This window comes from Idiotropiscis lumnitzeri, chromosome 13, assembly GCF_059441095.1.
Source record: "Idiotropiscis lumnitzeri isolate Australia: NSW breed Sydney's pygmy pipehorse chromosome 13, RoL_Ilum_1.0, whole genome shotgun sequence".
NCBI lineage: Eukaryota > Metazoa > Chordata > Actinopteri > Syngnathiformes > Syngnathidae > Idiotropiscis > Idiotropiscis lumnitzeri.
Window position 1 is genome coordinate 9,604,951 of NC_142403.1, and position 25,053 is coordinate 9,630,003.

At 39.6% G+C, this 25,053-nt stretch overlaps 3 protein-coding genes and 1 long non-coding RNA gene across 4 annotated transcripts; 1 reads left to right on the plus strand and 3 right to left on the minus strand.

The window, feature by feature from the left end:
* Positions 1-20: 20 nt before the first annotated feature.
* Positions 21-9,396, minus strand: uhrf1 (ubiquitin-like with PHD and ring finger domains 1). The gene is made up of 17 exons (XM_088313196.1): positions 9,231-9,396; positions 6,432-6,594; positions 6,050-6,316; positions 5,574-5,728; positions 5,104-5,319; positions 4,688-4,803; positions 4,385-4,571; positions 4,187-4,310; positions 3,626-3,733; positions 3,402-3,506; positions 3,115-3,221; positions 2,863-3,025; positions 2,652-2,789; positions 2,350-2,449; positions 1,502-1,650; positions 1,190-1,288; positions 21-1,110 (listed from the first exon to the last, which is right to left on the minus strand). The coding sequence occupies exons 2-17, from the start codon at positions 6,582-6,584 to the stop codon at positions 964-966; spliced, it is 2,334 nt and encodes a 777-aa protein (XP_088169322.1). The 5' UTR covers positions 6,585-6,594; positions 9,231-9,396; the 3' UTR covers positions 21-963.
* On the plus strand, positions 8,648-14,845 carry LOC148324242 (uncharacterized). Its single transcript, XR_015846320.1, has 4 exons — positions 8,648-8,892; positions 10,755-10,867; positions 14,014-14,073; positions 14,168-14,845. It is a non-coding gene; the product is annotated as an uncharacterized LOC148324242 (long non-coding RNA).
* On the minus strand, positions 10,351-20,627 carry LOC148324243 (small conductance calcium-activated potassium channel protein 3-like). Its single transcript, XM_088313195.1, has 10 exons — positions 20,560-20,627; positions 18,329-19,427; positions 16,270-16,689; positions 16,072-16,167; positions 14,463-14,881; positions 14,215-14,356; positions 12,695-12,805; positions 12,483-12,610; positions 12,192-12,261; positions 10,351-11,050 (listed from the first exon to the last, which is right to left on the minus strand). The coding sequence occupies exons 2-10, from the start codon at positions 19,418-19,420 to the stop codon at positions 10,766-10,768; spliced, it is 2,763 nt and encodes a 920-aa protein (XP_088169321.1). The 5' UTR covers positions 19,421-19,427; positions 20,560-20,627; the 3' UTR covers positions 10,351-10,765.
* Positions 20,628-21,746: 1,119 nt separating this feature from the next.
* Positions 21,747-25,053, minus strand: ccdc124 (coiled-coil domain containing 124). The gene is made up of 5 exons (XM_088312283.1): positions 24,916-25,053; positions 24,307-24,484; positions 24,003-24,192; positions 23,808-23,913; positions 21,747-22,794 (listed from the first exon to the last, which is right to left on the minus strand). Exons 2-5 carry the CDS (start codon positions 24,463-24,465, stop codon positions 22,590-22,592), a joined length of 660 nt encoding a protein of 219 aa, XP_088168409.1. The 5' UTR covers positions 24,466-24,484; positions 24,916-25,053; the 3' UTR covers positions 21,747-22,589.

The window sequence follows — 25,053 nt, forward strand, 5'->3', positions numbered from 1 at the left end:
CAAAGCAAAACTACATAAAAGAGTATTTGTTTTCGTTTTATTGAATAACAACGTAACGACAAATTCGCAACATGTGCAAGCAATTCTAGAACAATATCAAAACTAAACTGGATATTATACAATTTTAGAAAATGTATATTTTCCATTCTGCAAATCTTAGCCTCAACAACAGAGGCCAGCTGCCAGGTAGTGGATATTCAAACTGTTGCAATTAAGGAATTAATGGCAAATGATCATAGACGGCAAGAAAATAAGAATTACACAAACTCATTCAAGATCCAGTTCAAGAGCACTGCGTGTGGAATTTTCTACATTTCATCACTTTCTTAATGTATTTATTTTTAGTAAGTTTTAAAAGTGGTTGTGTCGCTACAGGAGACACATCACTGGATAACAATACATGAATAAAAATGTGAAAAGAGAAAACAATTCATGAGACTTCTCAACTCAACAAAATAACAGCTAAATGGTTTTACTTATTCTAAAGATTTTTTCTTTGGAATTAATTCCAATTATGTGAGTGCCACAATCCGTTTAAGATCACAACTGTAAAATTATGCTTGTAATTGAAACTAAAACAGGTCATATTGGCAGATATCGCAAGATGACTTGAACATACTCCTAAGGAGCGCGGTCAATTAAAATCACAAACAAAAAAATATGTCTGACACTTCTTTCTCAGTAGAGTTAACAAGTATTAATGAATAGAAACTTTAAAAAAAAAAAACATAGCAAAAACAACAACACATTTTAAGGTTGCAACGTCAAAAAAAATAACGAAATACCATTACCAATACATCATTGAAGAACCATCAAGACAGGAGCACTGAAGTCCAGAATGATGGTAGATTTATAAATCATAAAAATATATTAAGAGAAACGAATTCTTTAATCGCCTCTAAATGAAAATTGCCCTTACACTTTGCATTGTTTCTACCATGGCTGAGTTGGAGGAGCTCTTGATCATCGGCCATTGCTGTAACCTGGGAAAAACTGATTGAGGATCTCTTGTAGAGGTTTGTTGACAGTCATGGAGTAGTTTTTGCCCAAGTCATGTCTGCAGGCCGGGCAGGTGTACACGTCGGCCCTGAAGGAACGCTGAAGGCATTCCTGAAAGTTCAAAATAAATATATTTTATAACAGAAAGACTTTTTTATTTTTTACATAAGGTTTTTGTTTTATTTTTTACCTTGCAGACATTGTGTTGGCACTCAGTGGTGATGGGTCGATAAACTACTTCTTGACAGCAAATGCAGAGGAAAATCTCTTCGACTTTGTTCAGAAATTTCTGCAGAGGCAAAATATTGCAGGTGTGAGAACATAATTGCAACACTATATTGATCGTCAACAATATGTTTTATTTGGAATTTCTCATTCTCCGACTGTCAAAGAAAAATCTGAATCTTCACAAAGCTTGACCAGTCAGTCACTTGAACCAACTACCTTGTTGACAATAGATTACTGTTTTTCCCCACACGTCATTCAAGTAGAAACCGCTCACCGGGCCGAGTGACAGCGACTCCATAGCGTCATCCCACACTTTCTTGTTTTGGATGTCATCCTTGATGAGTGCCTTCTGCTCTCCTGACAGCTTATAAACTTCCACTTTCACTTTCTTGGGAGTCTTGGCTGGTGAGTTCGTGGAGGATTCTGTCAGGTGAACAGGAGAATGCTTAATAGTCAATGCACTAATAAATTAAGTGCTACAGAGGGTATTCACATTTTTTAATCTGTTTTTGTGGTTTAAAAAAAAGGACCAAAATGATGGGGAGTTGGTCACCAAACAAGAAACAAACGGCTCGATTCCTATGCTCATTAAACTCAAGTTGCTTCTTTTCACTCTCCATTGCTCCTTAAACAGCCACGCATTGCTACGCTTACAAACTTCCGCATTTCTGCCTTCAAGCAGCTCGCTCCTCCCTCGCGCGTACACATTCTTACCCCAAATGGCTGATGAATATTCAGTATGAGGGCCGACTTGGACAGTTGAATTGGTCCACTGAGACATGTTTGTTAATTGTATTGGCCAGAGGTGATGGGTAAATCTAATAACTGCTTGAAGCTCGAGTGTAAAAAATTATAAATAAACATTGTCACATTAAAAGCCTCAAGGTTCAAAGAGTGGGGGGAAAAATAGTCGCTTAAAGTCTGGAAAATACAGTAACATTCCAAACTCCTACTTTTAGTTTTCCCATGACACGATAAATCACTGATTAAAAAAAAAACGGAAATATAATTTCTTCAGGGCCAGAGATGGAATTCAAATGAGGCGCTGATGTTTCATGATTGCCGTCAATTTAAAGTTAACAAATGTCGATTAAACGACCCAAATGGAGAAAGTCATCTTACCAATGCTCTGAGACTCTCGCTTTCTCTTTGCCTTGCTGGGTGTCTCCTGCTCTTCCACTTCATTTTTGTTCTCTTTCTCCTTCTGATAACCCGCTGGATACTGTCACGAAATGGAGTGGATTCAACATTGAGGCAAGAAAGACAACTGCGTCATAAACCTCAACGATTGTATGCATATTTTTCTTCAATTCAACATACACAGTACAATATTTAAGATAACCTTTATTAGTCCCATGACGGGGAAATTAGCAAAATAGGCTCTATGTTGAAATTGACGGGATATTTTGTGCGGGAATCATTACCTGCATGACAAGACCAAGTTTCTTAATGCGTTCCTTGCCATCTCTGGTCCATGGTGCTGGCTCATCATCATCCCGCTTAAGGAGGTAGCGCCAAACCAAGAAGCCAGATTTGCCTTTGGCGGGCCAGTACTTCACTATCTGAAGGTACAGACATGACAATTAGACCTTGAAGTAACTGAGATGCAAGAAGCGTGATAAATTTCAATATTACTTTGTATATCCCATCATATCTGTTTCCTTCCTCAGGGCAGTATTTACTGTGTTTGCGACCCTTCCAGCTGCGGACCACTCTAACGGGCTTGCCATCCTTCCAGTTCTTTGCCTGAGCACCATTCTTGTCATTGACAGGAACATTGCAGTTGAGAGCAAGTGCACTAGAAGGGACCATAGCAAATAATTTGCTAAATAAATTTGAAATGTGGCTGATTGAGATTTCGCTTAAGTAAGCAGACGTCAAACATACCGGTTCAGGTGAGTGAGTGTCTGATCACATGACTGCTCAGCAGTCCTCTTGTTCCCTGACAGATCTCGACCTCCAGAACCAGTGTAAGTAAACTCATTCCCATCATCCTACAATACAATGACAACACACCGAGTGCCCACTTAACTCACATTCACTGCCAGCGCAGATAAAATAGATCTTTGGTGACTATAGCTGTCAATGGCAGTTAATGAGTTTAAGTTTAGTTACGCAAGTTAATATAACAGTAAACTGGATGAATGAAAAAAAACTAAAATAAATAACCACACCACATCATCCTCATAGCCTCCTGCCAAGACCAGAGAGTAGGCCCCATCATTGTTTCTGCCGTGGATGCCAGCTACGTGTGGCCTGTGGACGCCAGCCTCACTGACCTGGGAAAAAAAACAAAACACGAGACTCACAACCATTGGAAAGACCATTCAGCATAAAGGGATGACCGACAAGGAGAATCGCGTCCAATTGTATTCAGATGCAGGCTTGATAGACTGACCTGCACTCTAAACTTCCATAATGAGCCAACAGGAACACCAGGGATTGGGCCGTAGTGGTTTGATGGGACAATGGTACACTGCTTGGTTCGTCCAACACATGCCATTCCCTATGGAGAGGACACAATCAACAGTGTGTCGAGACAAATCTTTGTATTCTACCCAACTACGGCAAACTAATTGTCTTGAAGGGAGTCGGCAACCTTAAATTCTCAAAAAGGCATTTTGCACATCTACCACAGAGAGAGAAGAGAGGTGGGAGGGAAAAAAATACCATGAGCCACAAAACACTTGACCGCTAAAAGTGAAGATACCACATATCACTTTTGTTCTTTGTATACATGTCAGCATTAAAAAAAAAAAAGAAAGAAAAGAAAAAAACCCTATCGTGTGATGGATATAGGTTTGTCAAATATTTTTAGAATAGATTCAAATAATCAGATACTATTTTTATTTGCAAACACCGTCTCCAATTAGCATTTAGAAACAAATTATTGTTGCTTATTTGGTATCGTTTAGACATTAAAAACAACAAAACAAACAGAGTGAAGTCATGGAATCACCTTGCCCCAGTCCCTCTGGCTTGAAGAGCTGGCAGAAGCCATCTTAGCTTTCTTCTTACTTTCCTTCAGCTTCTCTCCAGCACGGACAACCTCATTGGAGTCATTGCGGCAATTTGGGCAATACCTGGTCAAGTCAAACAGGAAATGTTACAAAATGACTCAAATTCAATAAATGACAGAACGTCTGATCATACTGACCAGTCTTCATCTTCCGGGATGGTGGTGAGTGGTGGGTTCAGACAGTATGTGTGATAGGCCAGGTCACACTCATCACAGAGAAGCTGCTTATCAGGATCCTGCTTAATGCCGCAAATGTTACAGTTACACCAGCGGCAGTTTTTATCAGGATCATCCTTGCAGTGCTTGCACTCAGGTCCATTTGATCCTGAAAGACACAAATACATTACACCGCTGCTTCGATCATGAAATGAAAAAAAAATACTTGTACATGTCACAATACTAATGATGTACAAGCTTCAAATTGAACCACAAGTGACTTACTTTTCAGTGGGCTCTCAGTTCCAGCCGGCATATCACTTTGCGAACCAGGCTCCTCAATTTTGTAAATTTCAGTCACAAACATAATCCGGCAGTCATTGAGAGAGTCCCCTGCATCTCTACAAAAAAATGGAACACATTTCAAGATTGTCTCAGTTGTTTGCAACAAAGCAGCACAACAAATAGTATCTTGAAAAACTAGCATCAAATCTTAAAATGTATACAATAAAACTTTATTTTCATAGCGCATTGCACAATATCTGCAGTAAAACCAACCTGCAGATATAAATCCATATTTTCCTTCATGGTATTAATTAAGTACATCTACATATCCATTTTCCATTGAACAGATCAATTAGTTACAACAAGCTATAATTTGAAAACATATTGCACATCACTCTTTACAGCATTGAACTCACCCAAGAATAATCTTTGCGTAAATCTCTCGCAGGGTGCGCGTCTCCCTTTTCCTCTGGATCTCAGCATCATACCAGTAGCCACGCTCCATGGGATCATCTGGGTTGTAGTTGAGCATAACGATCATACCAGGCTCCAACTGGTGCCACTGGTACACAGTTCGGGCCCTTGGCCGAACATCCTTAGCCAGAAGAGGGATCACACCATTCTCCGGATAACTGATGGAGGATAATGAGATTATTTGTCATCCTGAGAGTTCATCGCCACTCTTACGAGGTCCTCCCAGGTTATTAATATAATAAAATAGCTAATCATGGGCAGCAATATCAAAATTGTGGGGTGTAAATGTGTAACTGCTCAGTACAGCAAGAATTATCAGGTTGGAAATTGGTCTTTGTTTAAATTGTATCCAACCAAAAGATCAAGCTCAAATTTGAAGCAGTTGGGTTGACTGTTCCATCTTTAATCTTACTCTTCATATTTCACATGGTACAGTATCTCCTCCCGTTCGTCATCCACAATAATCACATCCTCGTCTGGATTCTTTGGGCTCCTGGTGACATTCACAATCTGGGCCTCAAACCAGGCCCCCATATTCAAGTCCCTTGCGTCCACCATTTCATTGACCTGAAAAATAAATAAATAAAAAGAGATTCATGCATAATGTATCAACCAAGAGATGGCATTCAAATAATCTGCAGGGATTTAAGGGTAATAAAACATTTTTCCTCTTGTGATGCGCACATTTCATGTCAAGAGGCTTAATTGGGCTCTCTCTTATTTCAAAGGAATGCATTTAATGTGGAATTGTGAACCTGTTGTAAAAACACATTTTAAAACAAAAAATTTACGTGTATAAATACACTTACCAAGTAAAGACCCAAAAAACAAAGCATCTTAAAAATTACAATTGATATTAATGGACTGCTTAAATGTTTTTAAATCTACCTTGTAAAATCCGAATCCGGGTTCCAAGACCTGCGGGGAGCTTGCTTGGGCAGAGGTACCAGCAGCCTGAACTTCCATCTCACCATGAGTCGAGCTCTTATCAGACTCACTCTGGGTGGAGCCGCATCCAGAATCAGAGTCCGAAAGCTCTGCTTCTTTTTCCTTGTTTTTAGTAACTTCAACACGGGGTGTATTCTGTCTAATAAGCAACTGCACTATGTCGTTAAGGCCCACATTGTAGTCAAATATTGTGTGTCCATCCTCCATCTAATAAAAACAATTTAGGACATGGTAACAAACTGCTCACAACCAATAATCCAGAACAGACTTGCAATGCATGTGTCTAAAACATTCCTTCACTCAAAATGTGATTCCGCCTTACCTGCTTGCCACGGTAGAACAGCCTCTGTTTCTCCGGCTCCACCTTAAATAGCTCAGAAATCTTCAGACGCAGCTCGTCCACCTTGGTAAGTTTGGAAAGCGAATCGACCCTGTGGGTCTCTTTGCCATCCATTGTTCGCACTTGAATCCACATTGCCGCTGCCCTGCATTGAGATTGACTATAGATTAGCTCAAAAACATAATTTTGCACGGAACGCCTCACAATATTAATTGAAGTAACACTCAAAATAATAAAGATATTTAATTATAATGCAATAGTTTATGGGATTTTTTACACTACACCAAGGATTTCACACTGTGAATGACTCCTTGATTACCCCTGATGCACTGATAATGATATTCTCATGAATCTGTGTTTTTTTTAACTCACTTTATTTTGAAGTAAACAAGAGAGGTAACATGGTATCTGTATAGCCACCAGACACTACTATCTTCATCTCTCATCTATGTTCTCCTTTTACAAAGTGTACCCGTGTTTACATGAGGACGCCACATAAATGCCCAGTGTGTCATTACGAGCTACATTTAACATCAAATGCGTGGCATAGTCTAAGAATAAGTGGTAGCAGTACAAAGTCAATTCCCAATATAAAGTTGCGCATGTTCAATGTAGCAAATATGTTGTGCTGCAATATGTCGAGCAGCACTAAGGTCTACAGGAAGATACAAAATTAACATCAAGGTGAAGAGGTTGAAAGGGGCCCCAACTATATTCCAATAATAGTACAACTAGGCGAACAATTGCTAAATCAAGTTTTAGGGTCAGCATGTTTTAACCCACTCAAAAAAAAGATTCCCCGTTAGCACCTTCAGTAGTTGACCTGCACCGTTTATAAGGACAACATGAAAGCCAACAAAGACTTTACGAGAGGCAGTCATTTGGAATTGGTTTGAGTTTTCAACATTGGACTTTGACCAAAGAACTATGTGCTGCAAAGTATGTCCAAAGGCTGTCATAACAACAGGGAGTGTGACGAGCAGAGCATTTAAAATGAATTTGAAATGAAGATAGACAGCATCAAATATTGCTCTGTACACAACTCAAGAAAACAAAGAAGGGCACTTGGCAACTCCCACTAAGATACAGACACCACGAGCTGAGTCATTTTCACATTGTTTTGCCTGTGACGAGAGGAACCAGGTGAAAGAAAATTGCGGCGTCAAACGCACATTGTCAGATGCAAAGTGTCCATTTACACATTGCAAATGTATGAATGAAAAGCAGTGATTTAGCGACATGTTGATCCACTTCATTGGTGTGCGAAGCTTCCCACAGATGAATAGCCAACAAATATCAAAATTAATGTAAGAACTTGCTTCAAGTTCTCCATCAGTGTTTTCAAAATTGGGAGTAGCATTGTAACATGTAACAGGGAATGCTCAAAACGTGATATTGTCGGGAAGTTTTCTCTCGTTGCACACAGAGTACAAAGACAATAAAGGGCTTTCTGATTCTGATTTTCTTTGCCAAAAGCACGTAACCAATGTAGCACCCAACGATAACATATTCAGAGACATGGTTAGGACACACTAACAATGGACACAGCAACTTCTATTTCAGTTTTTAATCAGTGGCAGTTTGATGTTAAATATTCATCCAAGGAGAACATTTGAAATTTTTGTAAAAATTGATTGTGTTTATTCCTATATTTCCTACAAGAGGAAGCAAGTTTATCTACGTACATATATATATATATACACATTTTTAAGCGTGTTCTAAATTTGAATATTTTTAAAGTATACAGAAGTAGGAAAACTATTAAAATCACATTTGATACTGTATTGCTATCATGGATTTCATCATTTAATATTTCCATCAAACGTGGTGAAGTGACAATTTCAGAATCCGAACCAGGAATAAAATCAGGAACATCTACTTTTCCTTTTTTTTTTTTTTAAAGTGCCTGCATTCAAAGATTTGTAGTACTTTTTGAAGGTTCATAAAACAGCCATTGGAATGCTGTCTCCATAACTTTCCAAAATCAAATAGAGACTTTGAGCGACCATTCTCATTAATTGAACAATATCCAGTACACTACAATGATGCTATGAAAAAAATGGGCTGTCACTCGTGCACATCACAATGGGAGGGAACAACCTCATTTAAATACAGTGCGGGAAACTGCTGAGGCCACGCCCAGTTATTTTAAAAGCAAGCACATCCGGACGGGAGGGAGCGCTAGCAAACAATGTGGCGTCGCCCTGACAATGAAACGTACATAAATATTACCATAAACGCCGATGAAAACAATTTGGCACAAAAATTAAGTGACCGACGGTGTATGTTATGTGCGGAACGCTGTTTCGGTAAAAGCTCTCGCGAGACGCTTGGCTTGCACTTTGGGATCCACGCTTGCTTGTTACAGTGACCTATTTTGTTTCGCTTTCACGACGAGGATAAATCTGATGAAGCAAGTAGATTGCAGCAGTTTTATTCATTCGTAAGTAACCGTAAGCATCACACGAAAGCAACTCGCAACAGCACAGGATATCCGCCCGCATTCATTCTGAGGCTTAACCTTACAACAAAGTGAAGCGCAACGAGTTTTAAATGCAATTTGCGATCCATAGACAATCGCTTTCGTTCCAGGGCTTAAAAAACGAAAACAAAGCAACAGCAAGCGAGTGAAGACTTGTCTTAAGTTTCACATCCGCCGTTAAGTCATTGTGATAAACTGGCAAGTGAGGAGGTATGACAAGTTAGCTAACCTTTGTATGCTCGGCTTTAAATGTCAAGAAAGAATAGAAAAGTCGTACCCAACAGGGAACGAGAGCGTACCTGTTTTTGCGTCCACGTGTAAAAAATTGAAAATAATGAAATTGTTTGTTTAAAACCCGTAAACTCTCCACAGCTCCAACAAGCCCAACTCTTCTGCTTGTTGGCTTCCTTTCTATGAGTAGTTCTTCAAGACTTTGATGTCCCGCCTGATTTTACGATTGTTGTTCGCTATTGGCTTCTTGTCTCCTACTCTCGCCGTTTTATTGGCTCGCAGCGCCGTCAATCTCCAAAGTAAATGGCGCTCAGTTTCAGCGCGCGAAACAACATTCTCGTGGGTGCAGCTCTCTTCCGAGCGCGTATCGCGAGATTATGCAGTGCCCTCAATCGTACATGGCAGATGGTTTACGTTGGTTGCGGTAAACAACATTATGGCGGTTGCTTCGTGAGGTGTTCCAAGGTCTTCGTAATCGTCACTTGAAGTTCCTCGTCACAGCTGTGTCGCCACTAACAGTTGAACTGAAAACAAAGAATTTGTATTGCTATTCTAAACTGTCATAATTGGGCGCCATTTATGCCCTACAACATTACGTAAAGGGGTTGGATGCTTTACATGATTGAATTAGCCTTAATCGTTCCTTATTTTTATAAAACGTCGGTCAACTCCTCGAGGTATACGAGTAACTTTAGTTTTTTTTTTTTTAATTCATGATCAGGAATCGCCAATCTACTTAAATATCCCTGATAATGTATTTGCTTTACGTATACTGTAACAAACAGTATATACACTTATTGCAGCCCTATGAGTGACATGCATTAAAACAGTTTACAAAAAGATAAATTACCATTCGAAAATGACCTAAATAACTTAAAAGGCTCAAATGCAATGTTTTCAGCCAAAAGTATACTTTATTCAAATTGAACCTGTTATTATACATAACACAACATCGCAAATACAGAAAATGAAGAGTGAAATAAAATAGCTTTTTGAGTCTTTATGTTGGAAGACGTTTCATTTATCCACCTGTTTTCTGTACTGCTTGTCCACATTACGGTTACTTGTTAAATGAAAATCGATGTACTGTGAAGCACAACAAACTGATTTGAGTAGCCTCATGGTAAGGCAATGTATCAATCAAAATTGAGAATCACAATGTTTCTAAAGCCATTATTATGGAAAACATTTTAATAAAAAAAACACGGTTCTCAACGTACAACAAATTCTTCTTACTAATTCAATTAATTTTGCAAAAACGACCCCTCCATTTTAGATCATAAAATTCTTTGTGAGTCTCATTATTACATCTCGCGTTAATTGAGAAATGTATAAACATCTTGTTACTTACTCATTTTTGTTGAGTGCTGTAAATTCATTTGTTAAACCTAATAACCAATGAACACAAGAAGGTGAAATGAAGTACACAATTCTTCTCATCTTGAGCTTTTGGTACAAAAAGAATCAATGGGGATAAATATTTGTTTGTGTATTTACAGGTTCAGGTAATGGATGATTGGGAAAGTTGAATGTGAAACTGCAACTCAAAGAGGTCACAATATTTTTTTCTGCTTGTGGTTTTTATTCCTAAGGATACGGTCAATCAGCCATATGGCGTCTGTGCTGTGGTGGGAGCTTGACAGAGCGGCCTGGCAGGAACAGAGCAGCACTCAGAGCTTAGGGAGGATGACAGGAAGTGGACACGGTAGGCCAAGTCATCTAGAAAATCTTTTTGGATCTTTGTTATTGCTTGAGAGAGCACGTCAGGCAGTGAGTGCATGTTGAGAAGCATTAAGTCCAGTTTGTCCTCCAAAGCCACAATCCTCCTGTCCAGCTCCTCACTTCGATGCTGCAGGTCCGACACCAGATCATACATCATGTTTTGTGTCTGTAGAGAGTGAAAAATGTGGAAATGTAACCCTTTACTGGCCATGAAGTCATACCAGCAAACTCACATCAGCTTTAAAAGGGGACATGTTATAGAAAATTTATTTTGTATTATTTGTATTCAAATAGCTGGTAATTAAATTGATAAATTAGCTAATGATGGCAAAGCGCAAGCAGCATTCATTTGCAGTCTGAATGCGGAGGGTGAAACACGACATCAAGCCAGAATGTTAGCAGAGTTGCACTCCTTTTTTGTTGGATGCATAAATTAAACGTTGGCAAGCATTAGTATCTGCTAATAAACAGCAATTGTTCGATACAATACAATACAATCCGGTGAAGTTGTCGATGTGGTCCGCAGAGCTGCCAATTGTTATGGATTGTCCGTATTTTGTTACTGAAATCATTCAACTCTCCCTTGTTCAGCCGTAACGCTGTCTGTTACGGATATTTAAAAAAATTATAATAAAATAAATCATGGGTCACATTTCTCAAACAGGTTGAAAACAAGCCAAAATACTTGGTAGATAATCTACATCATTTAACAACTCTCCACATATGCTGTAATGTTGCTGACTGAATTAAAAAAAAAAATCTTAAAATTCAGATGAATTGTTCAGGAAGTGAATTTCTATAGGTTGGCAACTCTAGGTTACGGAGTGAGCGTATTTGTGTTTGGTAATGTGACTGCCCGCTGCCGCATGTTTAAGACCACATAGTAATTGGAAAAGTGTAATTCAGCATAATCCACATGGACTTTTTTAGGGCTGCCTTGTTCTTTACAGTTTGCTGCAAGTTTGTTTAAATTTGGGGGGGAGAGTCAAATGCAGCCATCTCTAGCTCCATCCCACGTCTTCATGGTAATGAAATCCGTTTTCGCTGTTTTGTGGGATGGGTTGAGAACTGGCTCACTTGTATATAGGAGGGCCACACGTTCAAACAACCTGATTTTAGCAAGACAATACATAAGGTGTGCAAAGTGTGCTATAATTCTTGATCCTTGTTTTTTTTTTACCAAAATAAGTGAGGTATTAAAACACACGGGGCGCTGTACTGCTTTAAATTGTTGTAAAAATACATCACGTGATCCCTTTAAATGTTTTCAGAAAATTAAAATTAAAATATATTGTAGGTGTAAGTACCTTTGCGAGATCAGCAATGGTGTTGGCCTGGTCAGTTAGTTTCCTTTGCTCCATTTTAACTTTTCGCAGTCTTAAAGAATAACAAAAGTAAAGTGCATTCATTTTCTTGTTGTCATACTTAAAACGTACTGTAATATAAAGTGTAAAATCACTACAGTTTCATAACTCTTTCAGCAAAACTAAAAGTTGGTCAAGTTAACATTTAATAAACTCATTGACAAGCGATGTACCGACTGTCAATCATGTACATGAACTAAACCTTAGAATCTATGATGTGACACTTATACCCACTGATGGATAGCTTGCAGGAATTTACGCTGATGGTGGCGTACCCTCGCACGATCAACTTTCTTCACCAGCTTGGTGTGTTTGTAAATCAACCATGTCTCTCGCAACACATTGGCTGCTGTGTTTTTTACCTAAGGGCAAAACAGGACGAAAATTAATTGTGTTTCAAGATCATTCTAGGCAATATTTGCATTGCGAGATAAAACACAACAGACCTTTTTATAGAGCTGAGTATCCATCATGAAGTTATGGACGTGCTTCTCAGCTCTGGTGAGCTCTGACTTCCTTGCAACCACAGCGACCACCAAAGCTGTACAGCCTGCTCCCTGAGAAGAGGAGCAGTGGTTAATTAGACTGACTCACTGTTCACAGCACAACATTTCCCTACTCAACGGGTTTGGAGAATGGGGCGCTCAAAATGATCCATCCATCCATTATTCTATCAAATATACATCTTTTTTATTTTAAATCTATTTAATAGCCATTGTCGCAGGTTGGTTGCGTTCTGAAGGACATCCGGTGTAAAAACTGTGCTGAACATATCATGCGAATAAATTGTGCGACAATAGATTTGAATCTGTCTGAAAGTTTTGTAGTTTTATTTCAATTATTGCAGGATGCAGATTTTGTTTCAACAACATTTTTTTGTGTTTGTTAAATAATTAGCATACAATACACACAATCGTGCTGCCCCCCTCTGCTGCGCACAGCCTGTTGTGTCACACAAGTCGAGTCGATTGATTGATGATGTCAAGAAGTAGTCATCAAGCAAGAAAACATAAAACCGAGTTGATGTTGACTGGAGGCGCTAGCTACTTGTATTTTAAAAGTAAACATTTTGACTGTTATTTTGAAAAGTACTTGCACCTGACTATTGGGTAGACTAGGGTCTGAGAAGTTTAGAAAATCTAATAAAATGCTGGAGGGGCTCATCTGGGGCTACACAGATTTCTGATTGGTCTATAGCCCCCCACTAGCCCCGGTGTGGCGCCATCCCTGCCTATTACACAAGGTTATCACACTCTTAATGAGGTTTATGCCAAATGACCTTTCCGCGAAAAATGCTTACAAGTAGTTACCGTGCGTACAGCACTTTAAACAACAGTAAGAAAGAGTTTGGTGAGGGAAAAATTAGGTCGTATAAAGGGAAAATCAACAAACAAGCATCATCTTTGTTTAAAACGCACGGGTTAAATCTGAGGGGGAATCTGATTTCTAGTCGGAACATGGGGTGTTGTCTTAAATCAATAAAATCACAAAACTATCAATGCATTTCTTTCCGAGAGCCATCTCCATACTGAACTCTCACACACACACGAGACCACCCTAACCTCGCAAAACAGCATTGTGATGTGTTTCTATATGCCCTATTCAGTACTGAATTCCATTGCACTGTCTTCTTTATTTATCTAATTTATATATTTGTCTGTATTATTGTTGTATTGCACTGGAGAGGGGAGCCCTCTAATCTCGTTGCACACTTGAGTACAATGACAATAAAGGGATTTCTATTTCTATTTCTATTTCTATACAGAAATTTTCTGCCACGTGTCAGAAAGCTTGGCCTCATTTTCACCTCACAGTATTTCTATTGGTTAGTATTCTCTAATTGATTGTTATTATTATTGCTTTTGACAGTTTCCAGTTATCTAAAAGGCCATTTTTGCATTCTCTGCCTTTAACGGAAGGGTATCAACAATTCCTGCTTCTGCTGAATGATCGTCATGAATCCTACCATAATTCCTGTTAACAGGCACACTCCTTTTCCGCAGTAAGTGTGAGGCACCATGTCACCATAGCCAATGGACAGGAAGGTGATGGAGATCAGCCACATTGCTCCAAGAAAGGTGCTGGTGACCTCCTGTGCATCGTGATACCTTTTTGGAAAATAATAACCACTTTATAAGTACAGCACTGAATTTAGCACCTTGTAAATTGTGTGGGAAAGAAAGTAGGTAGGAAATAGAGGTTTACTGTTGATACCTCTCACAGATTCGCACAGTCCATGCTGCGATAATCCAACAAGATACGCTGAATACAAGTAGAACAGTGCCAGGGCAGATGGTCATTAGAGTCTTCATGACAAAACGAGTGTCAAAGCTGATCTTGTTTAGCGCCCCGATGCTACGTGAAGAAGCATCTGTGAAGAGCTTGCTGTGGAGTAGCATGACCCGGCCAATCAGGTAGAGGCGTAGAAACATGGGCACAGACAGGATAATGTCGACATCAGCGTCCGCAACCAACGTGGTGTAGTTGATTGCTAGTCGAGTAGTCCAGCTGAACACGTATTGACCCGGGATGGGATGGATGGCACACACGAGGAGCTCGAACACAATGAAGAGTACTCGCTCAAAGGTCATGGCGATCCTCCAGTCATCTGCACCATTATCCACCATGAAGAGCTGAGGGAAAGAAGTGACTACTGTTTTACTCATGTATTTATATTTCCAATGTCCCAACAGCAGCAGTAAGTTGGAAGAAGGTTTTGTTGCACTGTAAAATTATTGGTGATTTGGGTGAAGGGGGAGGACAGTTGAGTTTAAGATTGTCTCTCTTACTACATTAAATTAATTTTTAGCATTTAACACAATTTGAGATTCATTGCAAAATAAAGATTTAGCTTTTTAGATTTTTTTTTTCTTCTGGTCATTCCACACATAGTCATACATTGGTTCTCATGTTCACATGGTACAACTGCCCCATTGGCCAATGAATAAAATATCCACTTGGCTATTTACAACAGTAAGTCAGAGAGAATTACAAAACAGCGCTACAAAAATTAAGTGATAACTTAACATGTACCCTAATTTCACAAGAGAATTATGGATCTGTATTAAATTAAAAAAAAAAGGCCCGAATGACAATTGAGAAAGGACAACAGCACCATCTAGTGGACAATTGCATCTAATGAAGAGTTGCCAAAGCGTGTGTTAAGTGTGGTTTATAGCGCAGTAAATCCATTATCCATCTATTCATTTTCTATAGCTGTGGGCCCCATTAAGGTCACGGGTGAGCTGGAGTCTATACCAGCTGACTTTGCATAAAAGTCAAGTAAAAATTTATTTGAACGTCTGGTATTTTTCATCCATCCATCCATCATCTATACTGCTTCTCCTCACTAGGGTCGCGGGGGGTGCTGGAGCCGATCCCAGCTATCTTCGGGCAGTCGGCGGGGGACACCCTGAACTGGTTGCCAGCCAATTGCAGGGCACACAAAGACGAACAACCATCCACGCTCACACTCACACCTAGGGGCAATTTAGAGTGTTCAATCGGCCTGCCATGCATGTTTTTGGAATGTGGGAGGAAACCGGAGTACCCGGAGGAAACCCACACAAGCACGGGGAGAACATGCAAACTCCACACCGGATGGCCGCAGCCGGGATCAAACCCACGCTGTCTCGCACTGTGAGGCCATCGTGCTAACCAGTCGGCCACCGTGCCGCCTCTGGTATTTTTTCTATCTGGAAAACAACAACCATGACTCACTACCCAATAAAATAAAAATAAATTGGCAATAGTTAAAAAACATATATATATATATATTTATATATAGTCCACAGATAAACAAATAATATGTGCATCTATTTACCTGGATTTCCCTCGCATGGTACATGAGAATAAGGCCAAGTAAAATAGCAGTCGAAATGCTGATAAGGCCTTTCAGTACATACGAATATATGGACTCCTGCAAAAGAGGACAAATGCATTGACACAGTGAGTGTAGTTTACACTAAATGTTATGTAGATTAAATGGGATATTTTATTGTTTTTTTTTTCTTCCAAATACCTTGCTGTAAAATCCTCTGGAGAACTCAGTCTCAATCACCATGACAACAATGCCAAACATCCCACAGATCAAGGAGTAGTCACTCAGCTGTTTGCGCTTCCCAAAAAGAGCTCTGCGCTGACCCAGTCGGAAGCTGATATCCTTCTTTGGGGGTATGCTACCTTCCTCTCTGGTGGCGTTGTCACAAATTGCCTTACTTGAATCCTCTCTGATGACTTTGGAAAAGGCTTCCTCCAGGAGGGTGCTGTGAAGAAGCTGCTGGCCTGGTTGGCTTTCATCCAAATTGGATGTCACAGTTTCATGGCTGGCCAGCGACCCCACAGCATCGCCATTGCCCAGGATGCCACTTCCTGCGACTTCAGAGGGACTGACACGTTTTGCAGGCGAAAGTTTGGATCCACTAAGATGCTTAGTGTTTGTCTGCGAAAGAAAGGGCAACCAATGTCTCAACTTTGAGTGTATTTAAATAGGAGCAGGGATCGGATTATCTTGTGTAAATCTAATGTTACTACGGCTGCCTCAGGCAAAAACATTTTGGCTAAGATCTCTCTTTATATGACACTACTTCAAATGCTGCAATGGTGAACCATCAACGTGCAGACAAATCCATTCAAATGTACATTTTAAGATGGAAAAGTACCCACCATTTGAAAATGCTTGGCAGATATTACAATATTCCATCATATATTATGTAACTCAATTATCCAAAGCACTGAGCCTATCCCAGGTGGCGTGTACGCACATATAAAATAATTTTTCCAAAACATTTTAGTTAAACTCCAAATTATACTGATTTGAGCTATTTGATTTTGGACATTGAAAATATCAACCTACATGTATACCTACAGTACATTAAAAAAAAACTTTTTAAATAATACTAATGGGCCTACCAATATTTTGTAATGTTTTTCATTAGGATCCATATTTTTCATCTTTGATTGGCTGGGACAATTGGGCAAGCTGGGTGCTCAAGGGCCACAATTGATTTTTCTTTGGTTTCAAAGTAAAGTTATGTCTATATGAGTAATATTGGTTTACTTCATTTTTTTTTCACAACAAATCACATTATTATTTGAAATTAGTTCATTCACATGAGTATATCAATTTTAATGTCAACAAGTAACATAAGAATATGGTTCCTTATGTGATCACGCAAAACATCTTGTTCAGGGGTCATCAACATGTTACCTACAGGCACCAGTTAGCTCCAAAGAACCACATGAGTAGCTTGCGGGGCATTTGTAAAATTAATTCACCAGTGATGGAACATTGACATTTCCTAGGAATGTTGTTGAAGTGATTTTTTTTTTTAAAACGTACACACTTGCAGAGTAAATATATTGTATTTCTATGCTATTGTTAAATATGTTTTGATAATCATTGTGAAAACTCATTAAAGGGGACGTCAACCCCAAAAAATGTCTGTACAAGAATAAGTTCTATGCAGGCCCACTAGTCAAAACATGGCATTCTGATTAACATTACGTTTGGCGAATATGAGTTAAGCAGTCAAATCCACCTGTTTTTAGCCATCTCATGAGGCGACCATTTTGTCAGTTGCTGTCGACTGAAAATGACATCACAGTTGTTCAGGCTCAGCCAACGACCAATTATGGCTCAGCTTCCGAAAACAGGTCAATGTGATTGGTCGTTACCTCAGGCGTGAGCAACTGTGATGTCATTATCAGTCAACAGGAAGTGAAAAAAATGGACGCCCACTGAGATGGCTTAAAACAGATAGATTTTGCTGCTTCAGTCATATTCCACAAACACAATATTATTCAGAATGCCGTGAAGGTGCATTGAACATTTTATTGCCAATAATTGTTTTATGGGTTGACTTACCCTTTAAAATTATCTGTGTTCTGACCTTGAGGAATGTAATTTAATATCAATGGCACAACACAAGATAATGGAAGGACATTTGAGTAAATGTAATATTTCAGAAGTGTGGATAAAATTGGTCGCCTTTTTCCATTATTCTGTAACCAAGAAGAATCTGAACTAGTTGAAAGCACAAAAATATAATGAGTTCATGCGATTGAAAATAATTGTGTACCTGACTATATCGTGTTCTCGTTGCCTCCTCTACTAAGTCTCGATGGTCAAGTGAGCTATATTGACTGCTGAAGATGGACTGCCCGCTGTAGTTCGTGGCAGGCATAGAGGACCTCTTGACTGTCCTGGTCATATGATTGGATGAGAGATGATGACACTTGAGGATGACGGGGTGATTATTGTGGGACTTGCAGGTTTCGCCACCGCTGACAGAATAACGTGCATGTTGCTTTTCACGATCCTGAAACATCTCTCTGCAGTTGGGCTCGCCACTCCCGGCAGGCAAAGAATGTTGGATAAGTTTTTTGTTTTTCTCAGGACATTCATTGGCATACAGAGGAATGTTGAAGTTTGAATTGGCATCTTTGAAATGATTGCAAGTTTGTTGCTGTGAAAGAGTCCTTTGTGCTTGTTGGTTGCTGGACTGAGGCATGAAACTACCATGAGAATTCTTGTTTGCAGGTTTCAAGAGATCCCTTTGGATTGCTTCCATTGGAAAAACCTGGCGATCGTCAAAAATGTGGGTGCCGGGAGAGAGTAAGTCTGAGTGGGGGGAGGATGAAAGGCTTATTTTGTGCAAGAGACAACCTTGAAGTGAAGTGTGATTTGACTGGGGTTGAAAGAGAGACGCTTCTGAATGTTGCTGCCGTGTCCCAGGACAGGAACAAGCACACGAGACATTGTTTGGATGACCCAAACCCGCGTCTGGTGTCTCTACTGAGGATGAGGATGAATCTGCTCCTTCACCACTAACCTGGCCACAAAGAAGCAGCCAGTCCTGATTCCTCAGCTGAGATATGGTCACATTTTCAGTTTGCAGCGGTGACATCTGAGCGGAAACTTTTGGGGATGCAATGACTCCATTGGAGGTTTCGTGGGGCACTGAAGGAGCACAACAGAGATTTGTCTCCCGCGTTGGTGAAGTCACCTCCATGAGTGTTTCCGAGCTTTGTTTAAGCATCTCTTCAGGATTTTTCGTCGGGTGGGACTGACCTCTAGAGGTGCAACCCTCACGGTCATCATCACGGAACACTTGTCCTGTTGAGTCGAGGCGTCGGGTTGCATTGGTGGGTTTAACCAGAATCAGCCTCATGATATACCTGCACGGCAGAGATAGAAACACAGTTGCATGTGTTCTACATGCATCAAGTTCTACTTTTAACCGAACACAGCATAGCCATCCATCCATCATCCGAGCCGCTTATTGTCACGAGGGTCGCAGGCACATCTTGAGCCATCTTTGGGTAGTAGTGTGGTACACCCTGAATATTAGCTGTACATCTATAACACATCATCATCATATCAGAACAAAACATCCTGCTCAAGTTACCACTGGGCCTTGCAAACCAATACTGCTCGAGTGTGGTGGTTGTGAGCAGAAATAAATGTACAAGTTTTGAGAAATGTTTGTAAAGATGGCTCAGTTTAGATGGCATTCAAGGATTAAAAAAAAGCTATTAGAACAGTCTTTGAATTAAAATATAATTCATATTCAGTGATTTTTACATTAATTTCGAGATATTGAAAAAATAGTAGTTGAAAAATGTGATTCATCTCAATTAATTCGAAAAAAAATGTCATTGCTTGACAGCACTAATATATATATATATATATATTTTTATATATATATATATATATATGATACGTATTATATACATAATATACAGATTTAGCATAGCAACAATCTACAGCATCCTTGTGATTTCTAGAAATATACAGCCTGATAATCCACAAAAATCTCTCTTGTGTCTGCATTAAAAATTAATGTCTGAAATTTGTATCTAAATCCATCCATCCATTCTCCACAATGCTTATACTCGCCGGGGTCTCAGGGGTGCTGAAGCCTACCCCAGGTCATAAACAGACCAACAATCATTTGCACTCATATCTGGACAATTTAGTTTCGCCACATAAACTAGCATGCATGATTTGAGGACGTGTGAGTATTCAGACTTGCAAACTCCAAACAAGAAGGCCAAAGCCCATATTTGAACCCAGTGCTAACCAGTCAGCCACTCTACATAAAAAAGCCTCTGACATATTTTATCTTCCACCATCTGCATACACATTCTATATTAACATTGATACAAAACGGCAGTGAATTGTAGTATCAACATATCTTAAAACTGGCATCTCTGTCTTAGTTTCAGTAAAAATTTTAAATCAGTAGTGACATACAATCTCCCAAAAAACACTCCCCCCTGCAAAAATAATTTTTAAAAAAGTCCTTACCTTTTATTTGTTATTTTTCTGCTGAGCAGTGAAGGGTTCCTGCTTTGGAAGTGGTCCAGAACCAAAGTGTTAAGAAAAGACGAGGGTGGGAGCGCTTTCTCCTATGTGCACACTTGATCATGGTACTTTGTAGATGGTCTCCTTTGTAAGTAATGATTAGAATTCAGTATGAAGAAAGAAAAGGGGCAGCTGGCCTGGTAAAGGGTTACCATGCAAATACATGGGAGTGGGCGGGAGCTGCGACAGGTTAAGATGCAAACAACAGCGTGCATCAGACTGGACAGACAATGAAAGTGTAAGATCACAAATGCAAGCTCAAAGACATCAGCATTTCCACTGATCAGCAGAGCCACCTTGCTTTCAAAGCAAAGCCACAAATAAAAGATCAGTTGTTCTCGACATTGCTGTTCCGTGTTTCAAAGGCCTTTGCCAGATTCTCTTATCTGCCCCGACACAAGCATAAGGCTGCACAAAAGTGTCCCATTATTAGATCAGCTTGTGAATGCATCAGATGGGTGAGAGCAAGGCCGTCTGGAAATGAGCAAATGTTACCACAAAAGAAGTTATTTGCACTCTGAGATAAATCCCAAACTACATCTGTAATACCAAATGGTGGTATCAGGCGCATGAAATATTTTCATTTTGTTGGACTGCTTGAGCACTTGGTATGGATTCCTTAACCAAAAACTCATTTCAGAGACCCAAATTCTTGTCTCCATTTTTTTTTCAATTATTTCAATCATGTGAGTGTTATTTTCATACAACTTTAATGACATCTTTTTGATGAACAAAATTGAATAAACTCAAAAACTCCTATTCATTGTCCACTTTGCATGAGGCAAAGCTACAAAGCCTGAAAGTCTGCTGCCTCAGCAGCTTTACGTGGGAATGTTGCAGTGTTGTAAGAACAAAACAAAAATCCTTTGTGAGTGACAGCAACATTGTAGCTGACCTAATGTAAAACCCATTCGTATTAGTTTTGTTCTTTAGAAAAAAAAATATACTTCCTTCAATGTTTGAATACAAAGACACGCAAAATATTCAGACATGGTGGCACTACAAATGAGTGCTGAGTCTTTCTACCCAAGATGTTTCACTGCCCCGTTACATATTTCATTTAATTAGTCATCAGTTAAATGTTTGGTTTCCCCCCCCCAAAAAAAACAAAAAACATCCAAACAGCAGGATTCAGATGTCATCATTCACTTTAATCTCAGGGAAAATGAGACTTACAAATCACAGCAAACTAAGCGACGCATTCTGGAGAAGATAAGAGATGCTCAATTCAACCACTCAAACACATGATAATAATAAATGGTGAATAACAAAAGCCGATGACAGACCTTAAAAACAATGTGCTGGCTGAATCAAAACATTGTTTTGTAAATAAGAATCACACAATAATGCACGTCCTCACCTTTACACTGAATGAAGCGACGATTATCATCTAATGTTTAAGTGTGTTCAAACGATGCCACGAGAAAGTCATTTCACGTTAGTCTTACACAGAAAAAGGGGCAAGCTGAATTCTGTTGACCAAGCACCTTTCACACTGCCCATCAAAATTGTCGATTTATCAACTTTCATCCCAAAAGGGGGGATTGAAGTTGACCCGCTAATTTTTCGGCTTCCAAATTTGTATCGTAAGAGTAACTGATGCGGGAAGTTGGGACCAGAGCGTGGCACCCAAGACTCTTGCTTGAAATAAAACTGCCACTGTTCTACAAGCATTTTATACGTCACACCAGACACGAGCATCTAATTATTTGTATGCAGGAAGCTGCATCAATTGTCAGGAATGTTCCGCTTATGTGTTCTGAATGAAAGGCACGGGCGAATAAATACCGGCTCTACCATTCGCATCTGACATCTCCATGTTCTGGAAAGGCAGCGTGAAAAGGGCTAAACTATGGGGGCAACACTCAATTTTGGATGAATGAAGATGATCTTGCACTAAAAGTCTCCAAGGTGCAAAAGACATTTCCAATGGGAGTTGAGCGCCTATGGGCAAAGTGGCACGGTCACTGCCTTCACTTTGAGTTGTACGCGGCAAACTTTTGATTGAGCGGGTTCTCAGGAGATTTCATCCACTCCTTCTTCAGCAGCTGCTTCAGCTGAGACAATCTCATGTTGGGGTTTTCCATCTTCAAGCGAGGCATGTTAGCTTCCTCATACAACGTGAAAGCGGCTTTCATCCGACGCTCCGGGTGGCGGTCCAGGTCCTCGGGTGTGATGCTGAAAAAGGAGTGTTGGCAATATGAAACATACTTTTTTTACAAGTCTTAAAGCCCGCATCTCACTGAGCAGCGAAGGTTTGTCACGGCTATTTTAGGACCGTCAGACGGTCAACCATACCTCCGTCATTGCTAAATAACAGCAGTTTTTATTTATCTATTTTTGAATGATTTGAATTAAATAAACACACGCCAAGGATGCCAATATATATGGAAGGCAGTGTAATTGTATGGTGGAACAGTCAGCCTCAGACACTTAATAGAAAATTATATAATAGCGAGTTCCACCAAAATTTTGGCCGATAAGACTCAAAAGTAATTTAAAAAAAACTGAGGTTGAGCAGTCACATCATACATCCCGTCAAGAGCAAATCTGGCATAGTACACAATTCCAGCAATACCGATACGACGTTGCTATTTGAATGTATTACGTGTCTGACAGGCATCTTTAAAGAGAAACAACTTTATAATTTTTATACTATGCTCAAACCTGGAACAAAGTAATTACCTATGGTGTAATTTAAATCTGGAAGTGAACAAGTGTCAAACCGCTGATTGTGTACGCAGACAGTATTTCATCTGATTGTATGTAGCACATCTTAAAAACACAGTAGGATTTGTGTGATTAAGACAGCATCTATCGGTACCTGTAGTGTAACCTAATGAGTCTTACACGAGATTGTTTGAATAAGTATTAAACGAAAGAGTAAGGGACAACTTAAGTGGCATTCATTGACCCGGTTTCATTCACTAATGCATCAATACTTTCGGTTTATATTCTTGCTCCCATTACTGACCAATAAGAGAAGATAGAAATGCGAGATGGTTTGTTCAGAGGAATTTTGGTTTGTTTGTTTGCTTGCTTTTAAAACATGTGAAAATAAACAGAACAAGGGAGAAAGAGAAAAAGTTTTACAAACCTATTAAGTGTTACGAACCAGCAAAAGCAAGTAAAGATTCCTAAAAGTATGCTGTCATTATTGATATTACTGTGTGTATCAAAACGATAGTTACCTGAGCACAGCAATGGCATCTTCTACTGTTCTTGCTTCCACTGTTCCTTCCTCTTGAATAATTCTGTTTACGTTTTCTTCGAGTGGAAACTCCAGATGGCTCTTGTCTGTGGATTAAAATCGGATTTGTCATTTATAGGTTAGGTTATGGAAGATGAGCTAATTTGCTGGAGGAAAAAAGCATTGTCGAGTTTACCTTTTGGCTTGAGCTGTTGAGGCTGCGAGACATTCTGAATAGCCTCTTCTATCTGGGCTCGGGTCACCTTTCCACTACTTCCACCCTCCTTCTGGGCTTTGCCTTTTATCCTTGCATTCTCCTCATCCAGGAGGCGCTGTGATTCCTTTTTCCTCTCCAGGAGCTCAATCCTCTTCTTCTCCTTATCGTCCTACAAAGGCAGAAAAAATTTCAGACTTGCACATCATCTGATTATTGCAGAACAATTGAAAACCATGGAGTGTGGACAGGATGTTTTTCAAATCAGATGACGGTGAGTGCCAACCTTTCTCTGCTCTTTTTTCAGTACATGTTTGTCAGTTTCTTGCCACAGGGCATCGTCCTCTTCCTGCTTCTTGCGCGCATCCGCCACTGCTTTGGCCTCAGCCTTGCGGGCTCTGGCTGTGGCCGCCTTGGAGTTCTCACTCTGGAACTTTTTCGGCATCCCAGCAGCCGCCGTTCAGCTGACATGAAATGAGACCACGTTATCATCAAAATATCTTCAGAAAAGATAGACTGTAACTTAAAATATTATATCGTACATTTGTTTACATATTTCCTCATGTCGGATTATTCTCTATATTTTAAAGTTACACGTTAAATAATAACATTAAATACATGCAAAAATGGGAATGGGAAGTTGCATTGTGACAGACCAATAACCGATATTTTTCCTCAAATGTAGCCCAGGAAACAAACATATAGACAGATATTACATGCTTTCATTTTCTTACAAATTGAGACAGCAGTTCGTTTTGCCAGAGTCGATATGGAGCGACTACTAATGCTAGTGGAATTTAACTGAACAAACGTGTCAAACATTTTTATCCACTTGGCAATCTCCTTACGTGTTCACCACAAGAAAGAAAATAACACAATATTTAGTGTATCATACCAGTATCCAACGAAAATCAGGTCCTAACGATCCCACTGAAATCTTTCGCTGTCGTATTCGCATCTGCCATATCCTTTCGACGCACTATGATGACGCAATAGGATCCAACTAAATCTACCGTTTTTCACGTCAGAGGAC

What these genes read in the sequence shown, in the direction of transcription:
- uhrf1 (XM_088313196.1), bottom strand. Translation starts at nt 6,584, where the DNA reads ATGTGGATTCAAGTGCGAACAATGGATGGCAAAGAGACCCACAGGGTC. An exon ending in GCCAGAGGGACTGGGGCAAG is followed by an intron (nt 3,734 to 4,186) that starts GTGATTCCATGA and finishes TCCTCTCCATAG; the next exon opens with GGAATGGCATGTGTTGGACG. An exon ending in GAGGCTATGAGGATGATGTG is followed by an intron (nt 3,222 to 3,401) that starts GTGTGGTTATTT and finishes ATTGTATTGTAG; the next exon opens with GATGATGGGAATGAGTTTAC.
- LOC148324243 (XM_088313195.1), bottom strand. Translation starts at nt 19,420, where the DNA reads ATGAGGCTGATTCTGGTTAAACCCACCAATGCAACCCGACGCCTCGAC. An exon ending in ACCATGCGAGGGAAATCCAG is followed by an intron (nt 14,882 to 16,071) that starts GTAAATAGATGC and finishes TCTTTCCCTCAG; the next exon opens with CTCTTCATGGTGGATAATGG. An exon ending in CCATTGCTGATCTCGCAAAG is followed by an intron (nt 11,051 to 12,191) that starts GTACTTACACCT and finishes CACTCTCTACAG; the next exon opens with ACACAAAACATGATGTATGA.
- ccdc124 (XM_088312283.1), bottom strand. Translation starts at nt 24,465, where the DNA reads ATGCCGAAAAAGTTCCAGAGTGAGAACTCCAAGGCGGCCACAGCCAGA. An exon ending in TGAAAAAAGAGCAGAGAAAG is followed by an intron (nt 24,193 to 24,306) that starts GTTGGCACTCAC and finishes CTGCCTTTGTAG; the next exon opens with GACGATAAGGAGAAGAAGAG. An exon ending in TCAACAGCTCAAGCCAAAAG is followed by an intron (nt 23,914 to 24,002) that starts GTAAACTCGACA and finishes TTTAATCCACAG; the next exon opens with ACAAGAGCCATCTGGAGTTT.